Consider the following 22,793-nt stretch of genomic DNA (forward strand, 5'->3'; position numbering starts at 1 on the left):
TTTTTTTATGCCTTTATTTTATTTGTTTATATTTATGTGGTGCTGAGGATTGAACCCAGAGCCTCACACATGCTAGGCAAGCAGGCACTCCACCTTGGCCCTATTATCATTCCTTTTTTTTTTTTTTTTTTTTTGTAATGCTGGGATTGAACCCAGGGCCTTGTGCATTCAAGGCAAGCACTCTACCAGCTGAGCTATATCCCCAACCCTATTATCATTCTTTTTAAATGAGTTAAACATTGTAGAAGTTCTTAGTTTTAATTTCTTGTATAGTAATTGTTATTAGCTATAACTGAGATAAACAAAAACTCTTTGGGAGCCTCAAAGTAATGGGGTCCTGAGACCAAAAATTTTGAGAACTGATGATTTAAATAGTACTTTTTATCAATTAAAATAATATACTAAGAATCTATCTATAATTGCCTAATAACATATTTTTAAGTGCTGCTATTAATTATGACTATTAAATAAATTGGTAGAATCCAAGCCAAACCCTTGACTTATACTAAAAATTCTTAATCTTCTGATTACATAGAACATATAACATGTTAAAATGAACCTTCTATTGGGTATATTTTGGAGGTCACATTATCTTCACATTTGAAGGCATAGAGATTAAGGAACTGAATGCAGAATTCATACTTATTAGTTATGTTTATAAGTTAGTTTGATTATTTTAACTCACTGTTAAATGAGATGAAAGTGTTTTCTTATCCCTTTGTTTCGTGGGCTATAAAGCATTTATTCAGTTGTTCGTAGGAATTATGTGCAAGTAGGATAAACCAGCTGGAGAATTGAGCATATGGATAGTAGAATTTATCTCCTAGACCAACATTTTGTTCTATTAAATGATCTTCTAGATGGTTTAGAGGACCACACCTTTCTAAGATAAGGATTGTCATTGTGCTAGAAATTATGAGAGATATTTTAATAACAGGCATTTCTTATTTTACATGGAACTAAGAAACCATGGTGGAGAAAGTAGACTTCCTACTTCTTTATTTCTAAGAGGCTAGTTCCTAATCCATCTACCATTTAATAATCTGTGACTTCAGAGGCTCTGGTTGTGGAGCAGGGGTAGAACCTACCTAGCACATGTGAGGCACTAGGTTCAATCCTCGGCACCATATATAAATGAATGAATGAATGAATTGTGTCCATCTACAATTAAAACTATTCCTTAAAAAAATTTTTTTTTAGTTGTAGATAGACAAAATATCTTTATTTTTATGTGGTGCTGAGGATCGAATCCTGGGCCTCACATGTGTGAGGCAAGTGCTCTATCACTGAGCTACAACCCCAGCCCTAAAACTATTCTTTAAAATCTGTGATTTGGGGTATAAAATGTTATGCCAAACTAGAAGTTGCTGCATGTGATTTATCAAATAAAAATAAAATGGGAAAATAGAGATGAAACTTGAAAAATTTACTCTATACACAAAAACCTGAAAAACAGGGAAAAAACTTGATAATATTCTTAAAATGACCAAAACTAACTCCTAAAAAAATAAAAGTAAATAGTATTAAATCTTGAAAAAAAAAAGATTTAAAAGAAAAAAAAAAGAAAATAGTAGGGGCTGAGGCTGTGGCTCAGTGATAGAGCGCTTGCCTAGCATGTGTGAGGCACTGGGTTCGATTCTCAGCACCACGTATAAGTAAATGAATAAAATAAAGGTCTACTCATATAAAAAAAATTTTAAAAAAAGAAATAGTATTAAACCTTAAAAAAAGATAAAATTCCTGTTTAATCTATTCATAAAAGCCTTTTAAGTTTGTTTTATAAACTTATAAATTCTTTTTATATATGTATTATTTAAAAAGACATAGAACATCAAAAAAGGAGATTAGGCTAAACTAATTTATAGATATCAATATAAAGCTCTGGATAAAACATTACAAACAGAATCCAGCAACCCAGTTAAGGAATAGTTGGGTTATCATTATCTAAAGATACAAAGTTAGGAAGCAAGTAACTTTTGTATCTGGATGGGATAGTTCTTTACACACACACGCACACACACACACACTTGATTCTTATTAGGATCAAAGGAAATGCTGAAAACATAATAACAAGGAAAGCCAAGAAAACAATTATTTTTTATTTTCAATCTATACCATAGAGGTAGGCTCTTCTAACAGGGAAACTGGTTGAAGGAATGGTTATCTTATAGGCAACTAACAGTGTCAACTGTGAAAATGGTTATGATTTTTATCTTAGTTTTGTTAAGTGGTAGACCTCACTGACTGAATATTTTGAACAACCAACCTTACATTTCTGGAATCTCAACTTAATACCCACCACAATCAAGTTGAGTATATTACTAACTTTTATTTGCTAACATTTGTTCAGAAATTTTATATCTGTTTTTGAGACAGATTGACCTATAAAGTTTCCTTTCTTGTAATATCCTTGTCAGATTTTGTATTAAAAAATTGAGGCTGGATTAAGTTTTGGCAAGGCTCTGTCTACCTATGATTTGCTTCAATTGCTAGGGCATACATTTCAGTTGTTCCAGCTGAGAGCATGGGGTGTTCAGTGGAGCCCACTTCTCTTGTAGGTTCTGAACTAAGGTGCAAATAAAAAACTCATTTTGTTTAACATGTTCCTGCATTTCCTTTACTTCTTTTGAGTTGGTAGTTTCATAGGTTTGATCAGATTTAGCTTCAGTTCCCCCCATACCCAAAATATTCATTGGTGGTATGCACTGTTTTCAGGAGGCACACAGGCATGCCCTACCATGCCCAAAAGAAGACCAAAGTTCTATTATTGGCTCTGTTAATTTATTAGTTACATGACCCCGTCTAAACCACTTAACTTTGTTGACATCTAGGGTAACATTTTTAAAGTGAATTTTTTAGGGCTGGGGTTGTGGCTCAGTGGTAGAGCACTTGCCTCACAAGTGTGAGGCACTGGGTTTCATTCTTAGCACTGCATATAACTAAATGAATAAAATAAAGGTCCATCAACAAATAAGAGAACTAAAAACTTCACTTTTTAGTTTTTTTTAAGAACTAAACTTATAAAATTATATTTAATACATTTGCTTATGTCGTGATTTGTTTATAACTATAAATTGTACTACAAATTTATAGTTAAAAACTAGCCTATTTAATTTGATTTCACTATTCCTCTTTGGTAAAGATACAAAACAAGGTTTGATATTGTTTTCTGCACATCTACATACTGTATTTTCTATATAGCATAGACTATGTATATGTGATAAGATACCTTATAATTCCTTATAAATTAATGATTATAATGTTACTTTTTATTAATGCTGGGAACTGCTAATGGTACAGTGTCTCACATCAGAGCTCTGTTTCTTCTCATGGATAATATTACCAAAGTGGGGGTTGGTATCTATTTTATAAATACTTTTTTTCAAGAATGGGAAAAATGATTTGATTCATTCAAGAACGAAATTCCACATAATAGTTTTTCTAAGTACATTTTTGTGAATAAAAGTTCCCTTACTCAGAGGGAGTTTGGGAAAGGAATACAGACAAAAGAAGTCCCAGTGTCAAATATTTTAGCCATTAAAGCATAAGTCAGCTGCAATTCTTCAGTGAGGTAGTGTCTCAGAGAAGAAAAAGACCTTTTTAATAATGTTTATTTCAAATAGGCAAGTTTTTCTCATAGTCTAATAAGATACAGGCTGATTTCCATCTTCACATTTCTAAAATAGATAATACAACTGAGAGTCAGTCCAAATGCAGAATATTTTGTTCTCTGCATTCTACCAAGTTTCTTTTTGGTGGTTGTTGTTGGCATGAGTAGCCATATGTGACCAAATGAATTGATTAAGGTAGGTGATAGAATGAAAACTTAGAAATTCTTAGAATCTTGTATTCATTCCTCAAACTAAAGGGAACTCAAATATCATAAAAGCCTACTTTCTTTTTTTGGAGTGGGGGGGGGGGTTCTATTTATGTATCTATATGTGATGCTGAGGATCGAACCCAGGGCCTCACACATGCCAGGAAAGTGCTCTACTAATGAGCTACAATGCCAGTCCATAAAAGCCTACGTTCACCAGGTGTAGCAGTTCACACCTGTAATCCTAGCAACTCAGGAGGCAGAAGGATCACAAGTTTGAAGCCAGACTTAACACTTTAGTGAGACCTTAAGCAACTTACTGAGACCCTGTTTTAAAATTAAATAAAGATAAAAAGAACTAGGGATGTAGCTCAGTGGTAAAGCACCCTTTGGTTCAATTCCCAGTACCTAAATAAATAAATAAATGCCTACTTTTAAATTTTATTCTTAATTTGAAGTGAAAACACAGAGACTGAAGTTAGTCTAGAAGTTAGTAGTAGAAATGAGCCTTAATAAAGAAAAAGAAAGAAAACACTGTGTGTGTGTGTGTGTGTATATGTGTGTGGTGAGAGAGAGTGTAATATACATACTGACATACATACACTGGAGATAAGTGGGGAGACCCAACCAGAGACCTCCCAAAATTAAGTTGCGTACTTGTAATTTATGTTGATAATTTTGAAAATTTAATAAACTGAGTGTTTTAGGAAAATATATCTTATTAAAATAAACTGAAGTTTAAAAAAAAAGAGAAAGAAAATTTGAATAGACTCCTAACAGTAGGGGAAAAGAAACTAGAGAAAGCTGTTATAAAACAAAAAGTAGGGCTGGGATTGTGGCTCAGTGGTAGAGTGCTTGCCTAGCATGGGCAGGACCCGGGTTCGATCCTCAGTACCACATAAAATAAAGGCATTATGTTAAAAAAAAAGTTAAAAAAAATAAAACAAAAAGTATTTCTAAAAGGACTGGGTATAAATGGCTTCACAGGTCAGTTCTTTCAAATCCTCAAAGGATAATACCTATGCTATTCAACTGTATTAAACTATGTAGGAAAAAAATGGACAGTTTTCACATTTTTTGCAACATTGATCTGATACAGCTACCTAACAAAGCACAAAAATAAAAAGAAAATTATAGCTCAAATCCACTTATGACCATACATGAAGAAGTAGTCATAAAAATAGTACCAATGGGATTGGAGTTGTGGCTTGAGTGCTTGCCTAGCATGTGTGAGGCCCTGGGTTCAATCCCTCAGCACCACATATGAATAAACAAATAAAGTAAAAAAAAAACCATTGGCAACTAAAAAAATATTTAAAAAGAAAAGTACCAAATGGATTTTAAAAGCATACCAAAGTCCAAAGTAGAGTTTAACACAAGAATTCACAAATGGTTCAGTATTGGCAAATTTGATAAATATAATTCATCACATTAATAGGTGTAAGAAGAAAGAGGACTTCATCATCACAATGAAAGCAAACTTGATTTTAAAACTTAGTACAAAGCTACAGTAATCAAATTATTGTAATATTGGCATAAGGATAGACATACAGAACAATGGAATTGGATCTAGTGTCCAGGAATAAACCTATATGACTATGGCCAATTGATTTCTAACAAGAGTACCAAGACCAATGGGGAAAGAATAGTTGCCACAGTCTGGCTGGGCACAAATCATGAGCCACTCAAGCAGGAACAAAACTTTATTTCTGAACTCCACCAGCACACTGCACACACGCTCCCCGGGAACTCTCCCGAACGCCACCCACGCGGCTCCTCCAGGAACCACCAACCAGAAATCCCTCCTCCGGCACTTCCCCAACCAATGCGAACTCTCCAGGAATCCCGGGAGAACTCCAAAGTAGCAGGCCAATGTAGCAGGCCAGTAAAGGTCTAATATACAATTGAATCAATCCAGCATCATCTTAATGGCTCGCCTCTCAATCAATACTATTGGCAAAATGCCAGGGGCCATTCCAACTCGGCTGTGGCTCTCAGCAGATAGTCTCTTTATCAAATGGTAATGGGACAAATGGATTTTCCAAAGTAAAAAAAAGAAGTTCAGGGCTGGGGTTGTGGCCCAGTGTTAGAGTGCTTGCCTGGCATGCGCAAGGCACTGGGTTAGATTCTCAGCACCACATAAAAATAAAATAAAGATATTATGTCCACCTAAGACTAAAAAATAAATATTTAAAAATAAAATGAAATTCAGCACATAAATCATATTCCGAAATTAAAATAAACCAACAACATAAATAAAACTTTTAGGAGATGACTCAGCAATAAATCTTGACAAACTTGGATCTGGCAATGGATTCTGATGTGAAAAGTACAAGCAGTCAAAGGAAAAATAGAAAGTAGAACTTCATCAAGGTTAAAAACTTTTGTACATCAAAAGATATAATCAAAAAAGTGAACAGGTAACTACAGATAGCAAAAATACAGAAAATCCTATATCTGATCAGAGTATAATGTTCCAGAATATAGAAAGAATTCTTACAACTCAATAATTTTAAAGATATACAGCCCAGTTTAAAAATGCACAAAGGAGGGGAAATTGAATTTCTCCAAAGAAAATACAGAAGGGCCAATTTTGCTGGCACATGAAAATATTAATACTCAACATCTTTAGACATTAAAGATAGGCAAATCAAAACCATATTGAGATGCCACCTCACATCTATTTTGATGGCTGTAATTTAAAACAAATAAGCAGGGGCTGGGGTTATGGCTCAGTGATATAGTGCTTGCCTAGCACGTGTGAGGCACTGGGTTCGAGCCTCAGTACCACATGAAAATAAATAAAATAGCTGGGTATGGTGGCACACATCTATAATCCCAGCATCTTGGGAGGCTGAGATAGGAGGATTTCAAGTTCAAAGCCAGGTGAAAAAAAAGCGAGGTGCGAAGCAACTCAGACCCTGCCTTTAAATAAAATATACAATAGGCCTGGGAATGTGGCTCAGTGGTCAAGTGAGTTCAATCCTCATACCCCCAAAATAAATAAATACATAAAATAAAGGTATTGTGTCCATCTACAACTAAATATTTTTTTTAAATAAGCAAAGTTTGGCAAGAATATGGGAAAATGAAAACTCCTACATTGCATGGGAAATGTAAAATGGTGCAAAAGGGTAGAAAATGGTTTATTATTTCCTCAAAAAGCTAATAGAATTACACTCGTGAGGATATACACAAAGGAATGAAAGCAAGGATTCAAATAGATACTTACATATTAGTGTTCATTGAATCCTTATTCACAAAAGCCAAAAGGTAGAAACAACCCAAGTGTTAGTCAATAGATGAATGGATGAATAAAATGTGGTATACACATGAAGTGGAATATTATTCAGCCATTAAAAGGAATAAAGTTCTGATACATGCCTACTATATGATGAACCTTAAAAATACACTAAGTGAAATGAGCTGGACCCAAAAGGACAAATATTATGTGATTCCCCTTTGAAATAGCTAGAAGAGGCAGATTCGTGAAGACATAAAGTAGATTAGAGGTTGCCAGGAGTTGTGGGGAAAGAGTGGATGGGGAATTACTGCTTAATAGTTATAAAGTTTGTGGTTAGAGCAATAAAATAGTTTAGGAAATAAATAGCACTGAACAGTAGTACAGCATTGTGAATATAATTAATGCCACTGAATTATACACTTAGAAATTACTATAATGGTAAATTTTATACGTGTTTTACCAGAATTTTAAAGTTAATAATATACCAAAAACTATTGTACATTTTGAGTGAATAAATTGTATGGTACATGAATTATATCCCAATCAGCCATAAGAAATTAGTGGATTACTTGGACACAAATGAAACTACAGGATACCAAAGACTAAGACAATTCTTTTTTTTTTTTTTAATTTTTATTTATTTATTTATTTTAGTTTTTGGCGGACACAACATCTTTGTTTGTATATGGTGCTAAGGATCGAACCCGGGCCGCACGTACGCCAGGCGAGTGCGCTACTGCTTGAGCCACATCCCCAGCCTAAGACAATTCTTAAAGCAATCAGAAAGAAAAAGATTATACAAATAAAAATATGTGTATACACTTATTAAAATGCCAAAATCCAGGGCTAGGGTTGTGGCTCAGTGGTAGAGCACTTACCTAGCATGTGTGAGGCACTGGGTTCGATTCTCAGCACTGTATATAATGAATGAAATAAATAAAGATCCATCAATGTCTAAAACATATTAAGAAAAAAAAAAAAAGAATGCCAAAATCCAAAACACTAATACCACCAAATACTGGCAAAGATGTGAAGCAACTGGAACTTTCATTTACTGCATATGATACAAAATACAAAATTGTTGGTACATGAAAATATTGATATTCAACATCATTAGTTATTACAGGTATGGAAATCAAAACGACAGTGAGATGCCACCTCATACCTATTTGGGTTGTTGTTATTTAAAACAAAGAAGCAAAGTTTGGCAAAGATATGGGAAAATGAAAACAGCCATTTTGCAAGACAGTGGCAGTTTCTTATAAAACTAAGAAAATCTCTAATGCTATTCAGCAGTCATCCTCAACTCAAATGAGTTGGAAAACTTACTATATTCATAATTGCTAGACTGGGAAGCAACCAAGATGTCCTTCAGTAGGTAGATAAACCGTGCTATCCAGGCAATGGGATATTAATTTAGCACTAAAAAAAAAAGTGAATTATCAATCTGTGAAAAGACTCGGAAGAAACTGAAATGCACATGGCTAAGTGAAAGACATTAATCTGAAAAGGCTATATACTGAATGATTCCAAATGCTGTTTTGGAAAAGGCAAAGCTATGGAGACAGTCAAAAGGATCAGCAGTTGCCAGAAGCTGATTGGGAGGGAGGGATGAATAATGTAAAGGGCAAACCTATTCACAGTAGCAACAAAATTATGAAATTCTTAGTAATCTATAATGAAATGTACAATACATGTAAAGGTACTGTAAAACTTCATTAAGAGAAAAGACTTGATTAAAAAGTACTGAATGGATTGACTCAGTATTATAACAATGCTAAGGTTTAGATATTTATGCGTTCCCTAGAGGTCCATATGCTAGGTAAGGGCTTGCTCCTCAGGGAGGCACTGTTGTGAGGTAGTGGAAAATTTAAAAGGGGGGACCTACTGGGAGGTCATTGGGTTATTGGTTGTTGGAGGTTTACCTTGTTCCACACCCCTGCTCTGTTTTTCCTCCTTCTGTGAACAGTTTTTGCTCCATCACTCACCCTGGCCATGTTTTGCTGCCTTTCCACCAGCCCAACCGAACAGGACTAACTAGTCATGGGCTGGAACCTCTGAAACTGTAAACCAAGAGAAACCTTTTCTCTTTATAAGTTGATTATCTCAGGTATTTGTTGTATCAAAAGACTAGCACAGAAAATTTGTTACCAGTTTTTTCTCTTTGCTCTTATTATACACCTCATGATGTGGAAGACAGCCTTTGGAATTACTTTCCAGGAGAAGTTTGGAAAAGTTTGAAGTAACAGGCTAGAAAAAAACTAGAATGCTATAGGTAGAGTTTAATGGGTGATTTTGGTGAGATCTTAAAAGATCAAAATGTAAGCCAAGCACAGTAAAGTCCAGGCTGATGAAGTTTCATATGGAAACCAGGACTCAGTTGGTAACTGAACTAGAGGCAATCCATATTACACCATGGCAAAGAATTTGTCTGAATTTTGTCCATACCTGATACATTATAGAAGGCCAGGTTTAAAGGCAATGGACTAATTTATCTGGTAGAGGAAATTTTAAGGCAGCAGAGCACTCAGATTACAGCATAGTTATTACAGGCTTCTTTTAGCCAAGTTTGTAGTGAGAGTTGGGATGAAAAAGAAACAAAGCAGAAATATATGAAAATTTTGTAGCTTGATGAGAAAAGGAGCAGCACATATGGCCAGAGAGAATGCAGAGATCAACATCATTAAAAAGTAACCAAAGGGCTAGGGCTGGGGCTTAGGGTAGTGCACTTGCCTGGCGTGTGTGAGGCACTGGGTTCGATTCTCAGCACCTCATATAAATAAAGGTCTATCAACAACTAAAAAATAAAACTAAAAATTAAAAAAAAAGTAACCAAGTGCTCTACACTGGAACAATAAGAAAGATGCCTGCAGGACATCTTAGCAATCTGCAACAAGGCTGCAACAGTCTCAGAGATGTAGAAATAGACATTTTTTTCAAAGGCATTCCAGGGGAAAGTATTTGGCCATTAGAACCCCAGTGTACTTGTGCTCACTCAGGACAGCATCAGGAATTGTTTCTCTGTGTTCAGCTAGCAAGACCCTTAGTGCTCACAATAGCCATGGTTCAAGCAGATCTAGGAATAGCACATGTGGTGGCAAACATTGGTGTCTTCCGTGAGATGTTGATTTTACAGATATGCAGAATGCACGAGTTGTGGGGTCATGTAGGCTTCCATTGAGATTTCAAAAGAAAGCCTGGGAGACCAACCAGTGTGTTGCAGGGTGCCTGCAAACAGCCCCTGACAGACAGGGCAAAGCGTGGCACAGCTGTGAGAGTGAAGCTCAAACTGAATGGAAAGCTCAGGAAGTTAGAGCTGCAAGCAATGTGGAATATCTGCCAAGGTAAGCTGCAGGCAGCATGCAAAGGCAGCCCAAGAGAATGGCCATTGGGCTACAACCAGCAAAAGCCTTGAGGCAGGACTAACCAAGCTTTTGGGAGTCCATATCCCATCACAGTTTATCCTGGATTCTGGACATAGAGCATGAAGTTTGAATGGCTGCCCTGGTAGATTTCTGTCTTGCTTTGGTCCTGTCATTCCTTTTATTCCTCCTTTTGGAGAATGTGTCCCAACATTGGATCTTGGAGGTATGGAACTTCTTTTTTGATTTTTCACAGGGGTTTATAGCTGAGTTTGCCTTAAGTCTCTGACTTGGACTTTTGAGCAATGCTTGACCAGTTAAGATTTTGGGTACTCTTAGAAATAGACTCAGTGCCTTTGGCACTATGGGATAGACATGAAACTTTGGGGGCTGAGGGTAAAATGGCATAGTATGGCATAGCATGGATCTTAAGAGTCCCTGAAAGGTGTGTGTGATACAGGTTTGGTTCCCAGCATGGTGTTGTTGGGAGGTGGCAGAACCTTTAGGAGGTAGGGCTTAGTGGGAAGTATGGTCATTGGGGGCATGTCCCTGAGGGAATAGCAGGATCTCATCCCTTTCCTCTTCCTCTTTCGCTTCCTATCCATGAAGTGATTTTGCTCTGCCACACTCTTCAAAACTGTGAGCCCAAATTCAACCTTTTTTCTCTATATATTGATTGTCTAGGTATTTGTTATAGTGACAGAGAGCTAACTAACAGTGTTTGTTTTTCTTAACCAGTGAATTTAAGGCAATTTTAAATACCAAAGGTCTTTTTTTTATGAGAGCAAAACGAAATTATTTTAAAGTTTATGTCAAAGAATAAACACAGGGCAGTAAACACAAGGAACTAACTAGGAAAATTCTGTGGAAGAAAAATTAGTGAAATTTTGCCAAAGCAAATATTAAAGTTTGTTCTTAAATTGTAATGATGAAAATGGCATGTTATGGTGTCAAAATAGAAATATCAGTAGACCAAAAGTAGAAAGTCCAAGATAATGTGATTTTAAAATATATTTATTTGGCATTTCAAGTCAATAACCAAAAGATAGAGAATGAATTAAAAAGCAAAATAAGATGGCACAGTCGTGCCTGCCTGTAATCCTAACTACTTCAGAGGCTGAGACTGGAGGATCACAAGTCTGAAGCCAATCTTGGCAACCCAGGAAAACCTTATCTAAAAATAAAAAAGGACTAGGAATGTAATTTAGTGGTAGAGTGCCCCTGAGTTCAATCCCCAGTGCTCCAAAACAAAACTAAAATAACAGACACATTTTAGAAATAAATAGTATATATGACAAATACCAACCATGAGATATCGGCTTTTTTTAAATGTCAGAACTGTAGGCATATAGCTCAGTTGCCGAGATTTTACTTTCTCCAGTTCTTGATTTTCCTTATTTATTGAACAAAGAAATTAGGAATATATTTTTTAAAGTAGTCAAATGTCAACAGAACATGAAGAAATATTTCCTAGAACTGAATTCAACTTAAGAATGACTTTAAAACCTACTTATCACGATCTTCTAAGCTGGCGAATACAGCTTTCCTGAAATTGATATAATATGCCCATTGCTGTAGAATCTGAGTAGCAAAGACATAGTTTTCAGTACCAAGGTACTATTATTATTTCTGAATCTTGAGTTCAATTCAAACATCTTGAAGTAGTTGGCAGAGCCACTGAACAGTTGATATTTCTGACAGCCTATCATATTGAGCCAATTTTGACTTTTCTAATTTAGTAGAAAAAAAGATAATAAAGACATATAGAAATTTATTTTAAAGCTCAAGCTATTCATTATGGAGCTTAACACATAATACTTATGAAAATTTATCAGTATGCTTTCATAATAATGAAACATTATTATATATCATATAATATATATTACTCTAATAATATTAAATTTCTCCAAAATTTGATAGCCTTATATGTGTACTAAATATAGACTCAATGATGCCAAGTTTGAGAAACATTGCCTTATTCCTGATCTTCATTTTTAAGATCAGTGGGTAGAACCAAACATGAATCTAGATAGAAAATAAGCATTTAGAAATGGAAATTTTCAAAATTCATTATACATAAGAATTGAAATACAATGCATAAATATTTATATCTTCTTGGATTTCATACTATTCATATTTCCCCTAAGGAAGATATACTCTTTCAGCATAGAGCTAAATGTTATTTTATCTACTAAAAGGTGAACATTCTTACTGATTTATAACTGTTGCAATTCTTTTAGATATTTAATTCTTTTGGCCTTAGTTTATCTTTATGATTGGTGTCTGAAGTATTAGAAAGCTAGATAGATATGAGCATTATGTTTGGGTCAATCTGCTTGGGTTTAAGCCAAATGACCTTGAATAAGTTACTTAAACTTTCTATACCTGTTTCCTTATTTTCAAAATGAGGATTTTAATTGTCCCTGTGTCTCAAAGGTATTAGAATTAAGTGGGAAATACATGCAGAGTGTTTAGTGTATACTTATAGTGAGCACTCAGGAAACTGTACTCTAAGCAAAAGTAGATTTTAGAATTTTTCCACTACCCTTTGAACTTCCCATAACTTTTACTCTTAAGGGTCAAAAAACACACAAGCTGGACACTGACCCTTATCTTCTAATTTTTCTCTTGAACTTTTGTTCCGAGTGTTGCTTCTCAACATTGTGAAATAAAAGTTAGAGTTTCTAAAAAGATTAACTCTAGATTAACTGAAAATATTAAAGAAAGCAATCACTTTGTTCTAAAACATTTTCATTCATTAATTGAAGTTCTTTAAAAATTATTTCTATGCTGGGTGTGGTGGCACATGCCTGTAAATCTCAGTGACTCTAAACGAGGAGAATTGCAAGTTTGACACCAGCCTCTGCAATTTAGTAAAGCCCTCAAGCCCTCAACAACTTAGACCCTGTCTCAAAATAAAAAATAATAAAAATAATTTTAAAAAGAGCTGAGAAGTGGCTTAGTGGTTAAGCACTCCTGGATTCAATCCCTGGCACCAAAAATAAATACATGTATACGTACATAAATAGGGCTGGGGATGTAGCTCAGTGGTAAAGTTCTCCTGGGTTCAATTCCCAATACTCCCCCCAAAAATTATTTCTTTGATTTTGTTAAAAGCTAATATTACATTCTGATGTTAAGCTTTGTAGTATAAAAGCTATCAACTGATTTTGCCACTCAACTGGAATTTTAAACTTCATTTCTGTGTATTTTTGATTTTGACTTATTTAGAATTTGAAGATTAGTATAGTCTTAAAGAGGATCTTTTTTTAAGGATGTACATAAAATGCAGAACTATAGAATTAAGGATAAAGCAGAAAATAAATTAATCCAGTTCAAGAATATATTTTCCTATAGCTTAAAAAAATGAATAATCTACCCTCTACAAGTCATATATATGAGCTAGAATGATCTCTAAGAATCGTTGTACTTGAGAAGTACAAAAATCCATCAATTTCAATTGTATTTAAAGTTTTCTCAATAAAGAGAACTTGGACAGTACCATTTAAATGTCATTAAACCTCTCAATCAGCCTCATCTTTTTTTTTATTGGTTATTCAAAACATTAATAATTCTTTTCAAAGTAGAAATTCTGAAACTTGAGAGAAATTGAATTGTGAATAATGATGAAATTATTTTAGAGTTTTCACTGTATTTTCAGAAAGGCTTGCTTATTACGCAGTTTTAGCCCTGTGAGAGGGAAAAATTTTCAGATGAAATGGCTTTTATTTTCAAAGTTGTAGGAAACAAATATAGCAAAAGAAAATTATTGGTTTTTTTAGGTTTGCTTGTAATAGGAGTGAGTAACTAGAGAAGGTTTTCTTGAATTGAGGTAAAGTCAAGCGGGAAGACTCTAAAACTTTGGAATCAAGATTTTAAATCCTTCTTCTCCCTTACTAACTAAATATGTGGCATTGGGAAATTATTCAGCATTCTTGAACCTTATTTTCTTTCCTCAGTTTTAAAATCAGGTGATCATACATATCTTTCTGAGTAATTACTGAATGTTTAAAGCACTCAGTTACTAGCACTTTGTAGGTGATCAGTGTTATTTCCTTTTTCCTATGCTCAGGAAATGCCTTTTCCTTCTTTCTCTACTTTTGGTCTTTTATATTATTTCTGAAGGAGCTAAAAACCAAAATATACAAAATTACTTTTCAAGTTTTAATGCAGGTTTGTTGAATAGGAGTGGTAAGGGGACAGTCTTGCCTTGTTTCAGATCTGAGGAGCAAAGCATCTGGTTTCTCACTGTTAAGTATGATGCTAGGTGTAAATTCAGTTTCAATTTTTTCTATCTTCAAATTCACCAACTCTTTCTTCTGTCATCTCCATTCTCCTATTGAGTGTGTTTTCATTTTAGTGGTTTTACTTACCGGTTTGAATATTTCCATTTGGTATTTTTTATATTTTCTCTTTCTTTCCTGAGACTTTCCATTTTTCTTCTGTTTCTAGACTATTAGCTGTTGCATTTTTTAACTGCTTTAAAGTCTTTGTCAGATAATTCATATAACTGTAAATTTTGAAGTTTGTAGATATGGATTTTTTTTTCTCCAAAAAAGTTAAAATTTTCATGACATCATCTAGGCACAATGGTGCATGCCTATGATCCCAGCGGCTAGGGAGGCTGAGGCAGGAGGATTGCAAATTCAGAGCCAGCCTCCTTCACAACTTAGCGAGGCCCTAAGCAACTCAGCAAGACCCTATCTCTAAATAAAATATTTTTTAAAAGGGCTGGGGATGTGATGTGGCTCACTGGTTAAATGCCTCTGGGTTCAATCCCTGGTACCAAAAAAAAAAAAAAAAAAAAATTCATGAAATCAAATGCCAATTGATTTTGGATATTGCATTGTAAGAATTTGGGTCTTCATTAAAATCCTATGGAGGTTTTTGATTTGGTTTGATTTGGTGTGGTAAGGTGTGGTTCCATCATAGAGATGGAATCCAGGCTTTTGTGCATGCTAGGAAAGTGCTGTAACATTGAGCTATACTCCTAGTCCCAAGAATATTCTTATTTTTATTTTAGCAGACAGTCAATCTAGTTAGGTTTCAGGCAGCAAGTTAAAACTTGCTGGACTGCTTGGCTATGGTTCTGATACAGGTTGCATATTCCTTATCCGAGAGTGCTTGGGACTAGAGGTGTTTTTCAGATTTAAATTTTTTTTTTTTTTTTTTTTTAGGTTTTAGAATATTTGCATGTTTGTAATAAGATATCCTGGGGATAGGACTCAAGTCTTAACACAAAATTCATTTGTGTTTCATTTATACCTCATACACATGGCCTAAAGTAACTTTATACAATGTTTTTAATGTACTTTGTATTTTGAGTATGACCCATCACCTGAGGCCAGGTGTGGGCTTTACCACTTGTGGTGTTATATCTGCACTCAAAAAATTCCAGATTTGGGAGGATTTCAGATTTAGGGGTTAGATAATGCTTAACCTGTATTGATTTACTTTTCAAAGCCTTTATTATAATCTTCTATGTATGTATCACCATTGACAATTCTGGAACTATGAGGTGATTTATCCATTGGTTTAGCTCTAAAGTCTCTGGTATGCTAATTAGGAGCAGATTCTTACTTTATAGTTCCAGGATAAATCCAGGAATTCATAAACAAATTGGGATCAGTTTTCCAAGCTTTGTCCTCCCTGTACTCTCCTTAATATTTTCTGGTTCCTTGAATGTATCCAAGAACCTGATACTTTGGTTCTCTGATTATTCTGCTTTATCCCATGTTCTCATAATTTCACTTCAATCTAGGATCAAATTGAGAGAGATTCATAGTGAGAAAGAGTTGGGGGGGTGTATATTATCTTCCTATAATCATATACAGTTCCACTAAACAGAAAGGAAGGTGTGGCCCTTGAAGATTTTCATTGTTTTCCTGTTGCTACACTACCACCACCATCACCACTGGACATCCTGGTACCCCTTTACTCTCTCTGAACATAGGAGTTGCCATTCATGGTCCTCAAGCCAGAACTGAAGTACTTTTCTCAGAGTTCTTTTTGTACCCTATCATTCATATCTGTGTTAAGTTTAGGCTGGAGGTGCCAAAGGCAAAAGGGTAAGTAAATGCTTTACCAGTTCAACAGTATCTTGGATTCTGGCATTTTGTGATTCATCTGCTATTATTTACTTTTCAGAAATCTCAAATAGCTGCTCCATGTATTCTGTCCAGATTTTATGGTTTCATCCAATGTGAGGGACCTAGACCCAAACCCTGAATTTCCTTTTAAAAGGGAGCACTTGTAATATTGCCACTATCCCTTCTGCTTTTCTAACCAAGGACCAGTCCCATAATAAGGTATAATCTGAATCATTACTACTTTACATTAAAAAAAAAAAATCATGCTGGGTACAGTGGTGCATGCCTGCAATCCCAGCTACTTGGGAGGCAGGGGGAGGAGTTCACAAGTTTGAGACCAGTCTGTGCAACTGAGCAAAACCCTGACTCAACATAAAATAAATAAAAAGGGCTACAGATATAACTCAGTGGTAGAGTACTTTCCTAGCATGCACAAGGCCCTGGATTTGATCCCCAGTACTACTCCCCAATTTTTTTTTTAAGTTTGCTCTCTATTGTTTCTAGGCTTAAGTGTAGACTCCATATTTTAGGACTCAAATTCCCCAACTAAATGTATCTCATATTCCAGTCAATAGGAATACTTGCTGATATATAATGGCCTATTACATGTGTATAATGTTGTTTATGTATTTCTTTTCATTCTATAATAGTTTCTCAGCCTTCCAATTTCTTCCTTATCAAATTCTACATGTCTTTTAAGCTTAGGTATACCACCTTCTTAAAACTTGAATTATCCTCCTTGCTTTTATGCATTTTCCATAACAGAAGTTGTGTGATCTCTCTGTCCTTTGAAATATTGTTGGTTTGTTTGTATTTTTTCATATATATATATATATATATATATATATATATATATATATATATATATCTTTGTCTTGGAATAATTTTTTATGTATAAAGATATAACTATCTCACACCAGCTATTATGCTTTAGAATCAATGGATTCAGGTAACTTTTGATGCCTGTCATATACTGTTTTTTTAGTTGTAGATGGACACAATATTTATTTTTTAAATAATTTTTTAAATATTTTCTAGTTGTTGACATACCTTTATCTTTATTTATTTATATGTGGTGCTGAGGATTGAACCCAGTGCCTCACATGTACTAGGCAAGAACTCTACCACTGAGCTACCCCACTGAGCTCTACCCCAGCTCCACCATATGCTTTTTCACTTACTCTCCTATAACAACTCTTTGAAATAATCATTCTAAATTCTTCATATGAAGACACTATTGGTAATTAAAATAAGAATATCTTAACTTTTCTACAATGACTGTGAGTTTCTTAAGTTTGGGAATTTCCCTTGTTTCTACTACCTAATCCCTACCATATAGAAGCTACTCAAAAACATAGCAATAATGTGAACATTTTTTCTTTTTTTTACAGTACCTTGGCCATGTAGAAGTTGATGAGTCAAGAGGAATGCACATTTGTGAAGATGCTGTAAAAAGATTGAAAGCTGTATGTATTTGATGGATGCTAGTATTGATCTATATATTTTGATCTATATGTCAATATTTTCTTACAATATTGTGCTCAGTAGATGTTAGTGACTCAGTTTCCAGTAAGAACAATGTTTCTTTTAATGCAAAAGATGTGGGCATACTAAAAGAGAACATCTCATGCTGTCCCTCCAAAGGTATAAATTATAAAGACCAACGTCTTCAATTTAGGCCAAACTTCACCCCAAATGTAATTTTGATTTATTATAATCCATATGAAACAAGTGATGTAAAATCTGATAGAAGAATAATACTCTAAAAGCAGAATAAAAATGGTTAAAGTTAACATCTCAACCTGTGATAATTGGGAAATATATTTATTTTAAATCTACTATGACAAACAGCTTTCCAACAGAAAGTAGAAAATAGAAATATCTGTGTTGATGCCTCACAAGGTTTACTTCTGGGATTTCTTCTTCTTGTCCTCAGTCCTACTTCCCAGCTTTCTTATCTACATCCCTCTAACAAAATCTTTTCTACTACCTTTTGCATAAACTTTAGCACACTTGGAATGGAGAGACCCTTTTCCAGGATAAATGTTTACTTTGCCTATTAATGCTATAGAATACATCCCAGGCACATGCTTGCGGATTTAGTAAAAGGAGAGAATTGGTTCATGGTTCATAAAGGTTCAGATTAAATTGTTCATATTTTTGATGGGTTTAAGGAACATTCCATAGATTCTGAAAGCTCTCTTCACACCCTTCTTTCCAATATGTGGCCTTTTCCCACTTGATGTGAAAGCTTTTAAGTGTTGCTTCTGCATGCTTTTTTCCCCAAACAGCATTAAATACATGTTGCTTTGGGTTTGCTGATATGGTACGCTGTCACAAGTTTGGCTACTAATGACTGCTTTTTTTTTTTTTTTTTTTTTCTCAATTTGCTTAATAACTGAAACTTCTCTGCTTGTCGATATAATCTATATTTCCTCTTTATCTATAATTTCTCTATGTAAGATATAGAAATATATAAAATTAAAAAACATCTCAGAGGTAGATTTTATTTTGGAGTAAATGTATGAATTTGTTGTAAAAGGAAAAAAATATCTGATTGTAGTTACTATACAAAGAACTAAACAATAATAACTCTGTAGACACAAGTATACATATATATCTCTCCACAAATGTACATACCTTTATCTCAGATTCTGGTCATTTACATTCTTAAATGATTGAAGCCCTTCCTAATTTATCCTCTCTAATTCATCATTAATGTTAAAAGGATTTATGTGTTATGATACATGAAACTATAGATTTGCTGTGTGATTTGAATATATTCCCCAATTAAATATAGATTCAGACAATTTAATTTTCCATTTTCACCAAAACCTATATAAAAGAGAAATGAAAATTCAATTTTCTTGTTTACAAAATAATTCTTAGTTGATGAGTTTAGGTAAGAATATTTTTAAAAATAATACAAATACTTACATTTCTTAAATAATGTAACATTGTATTACTAATGACTAAAAACAGTAAACCAATAAACCAAGTAGACCTGAATCAAACAACAAATAGGTATTAAAATCTTATAACTTACATAACTTAAGGTTAAAAAGCCACTGTGAAATGAGTCTTTAGAAAATCTTCAGATTATGACTTCATGTTCATTATCTAATAAAACACTAAAGATGATTTAAGTTTGTCCAGAAGATATTAAGTTGTTAATGAGCAGTCAGTCCTCTTAGCTGTCTAGTTTTATGGGTGCTTTGGGGTGTTCTTTTTCATTTTTGTGGTATTTGGGATCAAACCCAGGGCCTTGCACATGCCAAGCAAGGGATCTACCACTAAGCTATACTCCAACCACTGTCTAGTTTTTGTTGTAACTTCTTTTAATTAGAAACATCTCTGTCATATAGGCAATATATGTTTATTATACAAAATACAAATGAACCTAAAAATGCTTAAATAAAAAATTTGTTAATTCCAGAGATAGCCAGTATTTAACCATCCAGTTTTTAAACTTTTTTTTTTTTTTAAAGTATTGAGGACTGAACCTGGGGGCACTGTACCACTGAAATACATTCCCAGCCCTTTTTATTTTATTTTTTTGAGACAGGGTCTGACTGAGTAACCTGGACAGGCCTCAAACTTGCAGATCCTCCTACTTTACCCTCTCAAATTGCTGGGTGGGATTACAGGTTTGTGGGATCACAGGCTTGTGCCATTGCACCAGGCTAAAACTATTTTTTTAGTTGAGTGGATTTTTTTTGTTACCTTTTTATTTTTTTAAACCAAGAAGATTATCAACTGCATGCATGTTTATTTGAGGCATTGGTTTATTTAGATTCAATTTTAATGAGTTTATAGTCACCGGAAATGGGAACTAAATTGCCATTTTAAGAATTATACATATGTCGGGGCTGGGGATGTGGCTCAAGCGGTAGCGCGCTCGCCTGGCATGCGTGCGGCCCGGGTTCGATCCTCAGCACCACATACAAACAAAGATGTGGTGTCCGCCGAAAACTAAAAAATAAATAAATATTAAAAAAAAAAAGAATTATACATATGTCTAGAACAATTTCTGACACATAGTAGCTACTCAAAAAAATATTTCTGGAATGAATATATATAAAACAATCCAATCCTCAATATGTGGTAAAATTGAATCTTATAGTAATTATTATAATCTCATTTTATGTTTAATATTTTAAAGTTTAAAGTTAAAATATCATTTTGCATATCTCTAAATCCTTATTTCTCTGTGGTCTTTCCTGACTGAAAGGAAGTTTTATATATATTGATGATGGCTCTTAAACTTTTGAACTTCAAGGGAAAATTGACCACTTCTGAACTTTTCATCAAAAAGTTATTTTAGGGCTGGGGATGAAACTTATGGTAGAGTGCTTGCCTAGCACGCTCAAGGCCCCGGGTTTTCCATCCCCAACACTGCAAAAAAAACATAAAATAAGATTAAAAATTATTTTTAAAATTGCTAGGTGCCGAGCAGGGTAGCGCACACCTATAATCAGTGATTCAGGAGGCTGAGTCAGGAAGATCAAAAATTTAAACCAGCCTCAGTAACAGTGAGGCACTAAGCAACTCAGTGAGACCCTGTCTCTAAATAAAAATACAAAATAGACTGGGAATGTGGCTCAGTGGTTGAGTGTCCCTGAAATCAATACTCAATATCCAAAAAAAAAAAAAAACCCAAATTGCTAGGCAAACCCTATCCAGGAGATTTGAAGCAATTATATATAGTTCTGAATTGGCAAACATGTTATTTTTTAAAAGGAGATTGAAATTTTTGGAAAACTGAGGTATACCTCCTGTTTATTATGCTCCATGAAACTTCCCCTTCCTATGAGTATTCTTTCTAGTATTATACTAAGAATCTTGCAGAAGATCAGAGACCTTCAATATGTTCTTCTCAGATCATACTAGTGCACATATATTTATGATTTTTGTTTACTACCTAGCAGTATCTAGGTGCCCTTTTCTCCCAGGAACACACATTCTTCTAACAAACATCCACTGGGAACCTACAACCTGCTTTGCCAGATGCTTATATTGTGCTGAATGCTATGTCTCTAGAGTTTTTTTGCTCACTTTTTAAAAAAATAAATAATAAATGTTCCTCTTAATTTCAAATAAATGGAAATAAAATGTCTTTGGAATTAATTTGAATATCAAAGTTTTAGAATTTAAAGAATTATATAGCTCACGTATAACACTTAAGTAGCAAAACAAACAAACCTATCGTGATTGATCTTTAAACTAAAAACTTAACATTTTTAATTTTTTTTTTTAACTTGGGAAGAATTGAAGGAGAAGATAATTTGCAACTGTAGTTATATGTGTGGGTTTTTCCCCAAAGTAGTCCCTTACAATTTTGAATTATTTCAACTTCAATGGGAAGTCATCTGTGTATTTGATATTCTTAAATGAAAAAATTCCATCATTAAACAAAATAGTTTTTAAATATGCTTCTCAGAAAATCTCTAAAATATATTATACTTTCTATGCATAAAGTTAGTTATTTTCAACTCATTTACTTTGTGATATAATTTCACTAATTAGTTACTATAGAACTTACGTTATACAGGATAAACGAAAGAAATGGTTGTTGCCCACTTTTGTGGCTTTTATGGTCACAGGGTGAGGAGTATTGACATTTATCAATCAGATTTATAAATATTGTGTCAGGCCTTTTATTATCTTGCTTTACTCTAGTTTAATATGCCCTTCATTTTAAAAGGTCATTTCTTCCCATTGACTCTTAAATGTTTCTCCCTGTCTGTCTTGGTTTTAGACTAGTTTCTTTATACTACCAGTTTCTAATATGTTGGGTTTTTTTATTCACTATTTGATATATTTGTTTTAATATATGTTCTTGTTTTAGCAGGTAAAAGAATCATAACTTAATTTTTTTAAAGAACATTAATATTCTCTAATAACTGTCTTTTATGCATTTTTGCACGTTAACTTTCTTCATTAACATCTGGGGTCTTTTATAAGAAATGTAAAGCACCATACTTAACAAGAGACTTTTCTAGGAACTAAATTAAATATTAACAATCTCCTTCCCTTACCTCCCGCTCCTCAAAAATGGTGAATCTTTGAACTTTGGCTGCATCCTTAAAAACTGATGGATACTCATAGTCTTAACAAAACTAGAGTCACCAAATTTGGCAGCAGAAATAGTCTTATTGTGATAACTGTCCTAATTATATTATTTTACCAGCACAAATTCAAAATATTTTGTAGAATTATTCGATGCTGTTTGTGACTTTCAAAACCTAAGAGAAAAACAACCTTTATAATGTTTTGAGAGC

The 22,793-nt window shown here is 34.0% G+C and overlaps 1 protein-coding gene across 12 annotated transcripts in view; it reads left to right on the forward strand.

Moving 5' to 3' along the window:
• Positions 1-22,793, forward strand: part of Numb (NUMB endocytic adaptor protein) — a 161,709-nt gene that overhangs the window by 100,017 nt on the left and 38,899 nt on the right. For all 12 annotated transcript variants that reach the window (XM_076849918.1, XM_076849905.1, XM_076849915.1 and 9 more), the window contains one exon: positions 17,904-17,978. In XM_076849918.1, coding sequence (XP_076706033.1) covers positions 17,904-17,978 — 75 coding nt within the window. The remainder of the gene's footprint in view (positions 1-17,903; positions 17,979-22,793) is intronic.

The sequence above is a fragment of the Callospermophilus lateralis genome, chromosome 3 (assembly GCF_048772815.1).
Source record: "Callospermophilus lateralis isolate mCalLat2 chromosome 3, mCalLat2.hap1, whole genome shotgun sequence".
Taxonomy (NCBI): Eukaryota; Metazoa; Chordata; class Mammalia; order Rodentia; family Sciuridae; genus Callospermophilus; species Callospermophilus lateralis.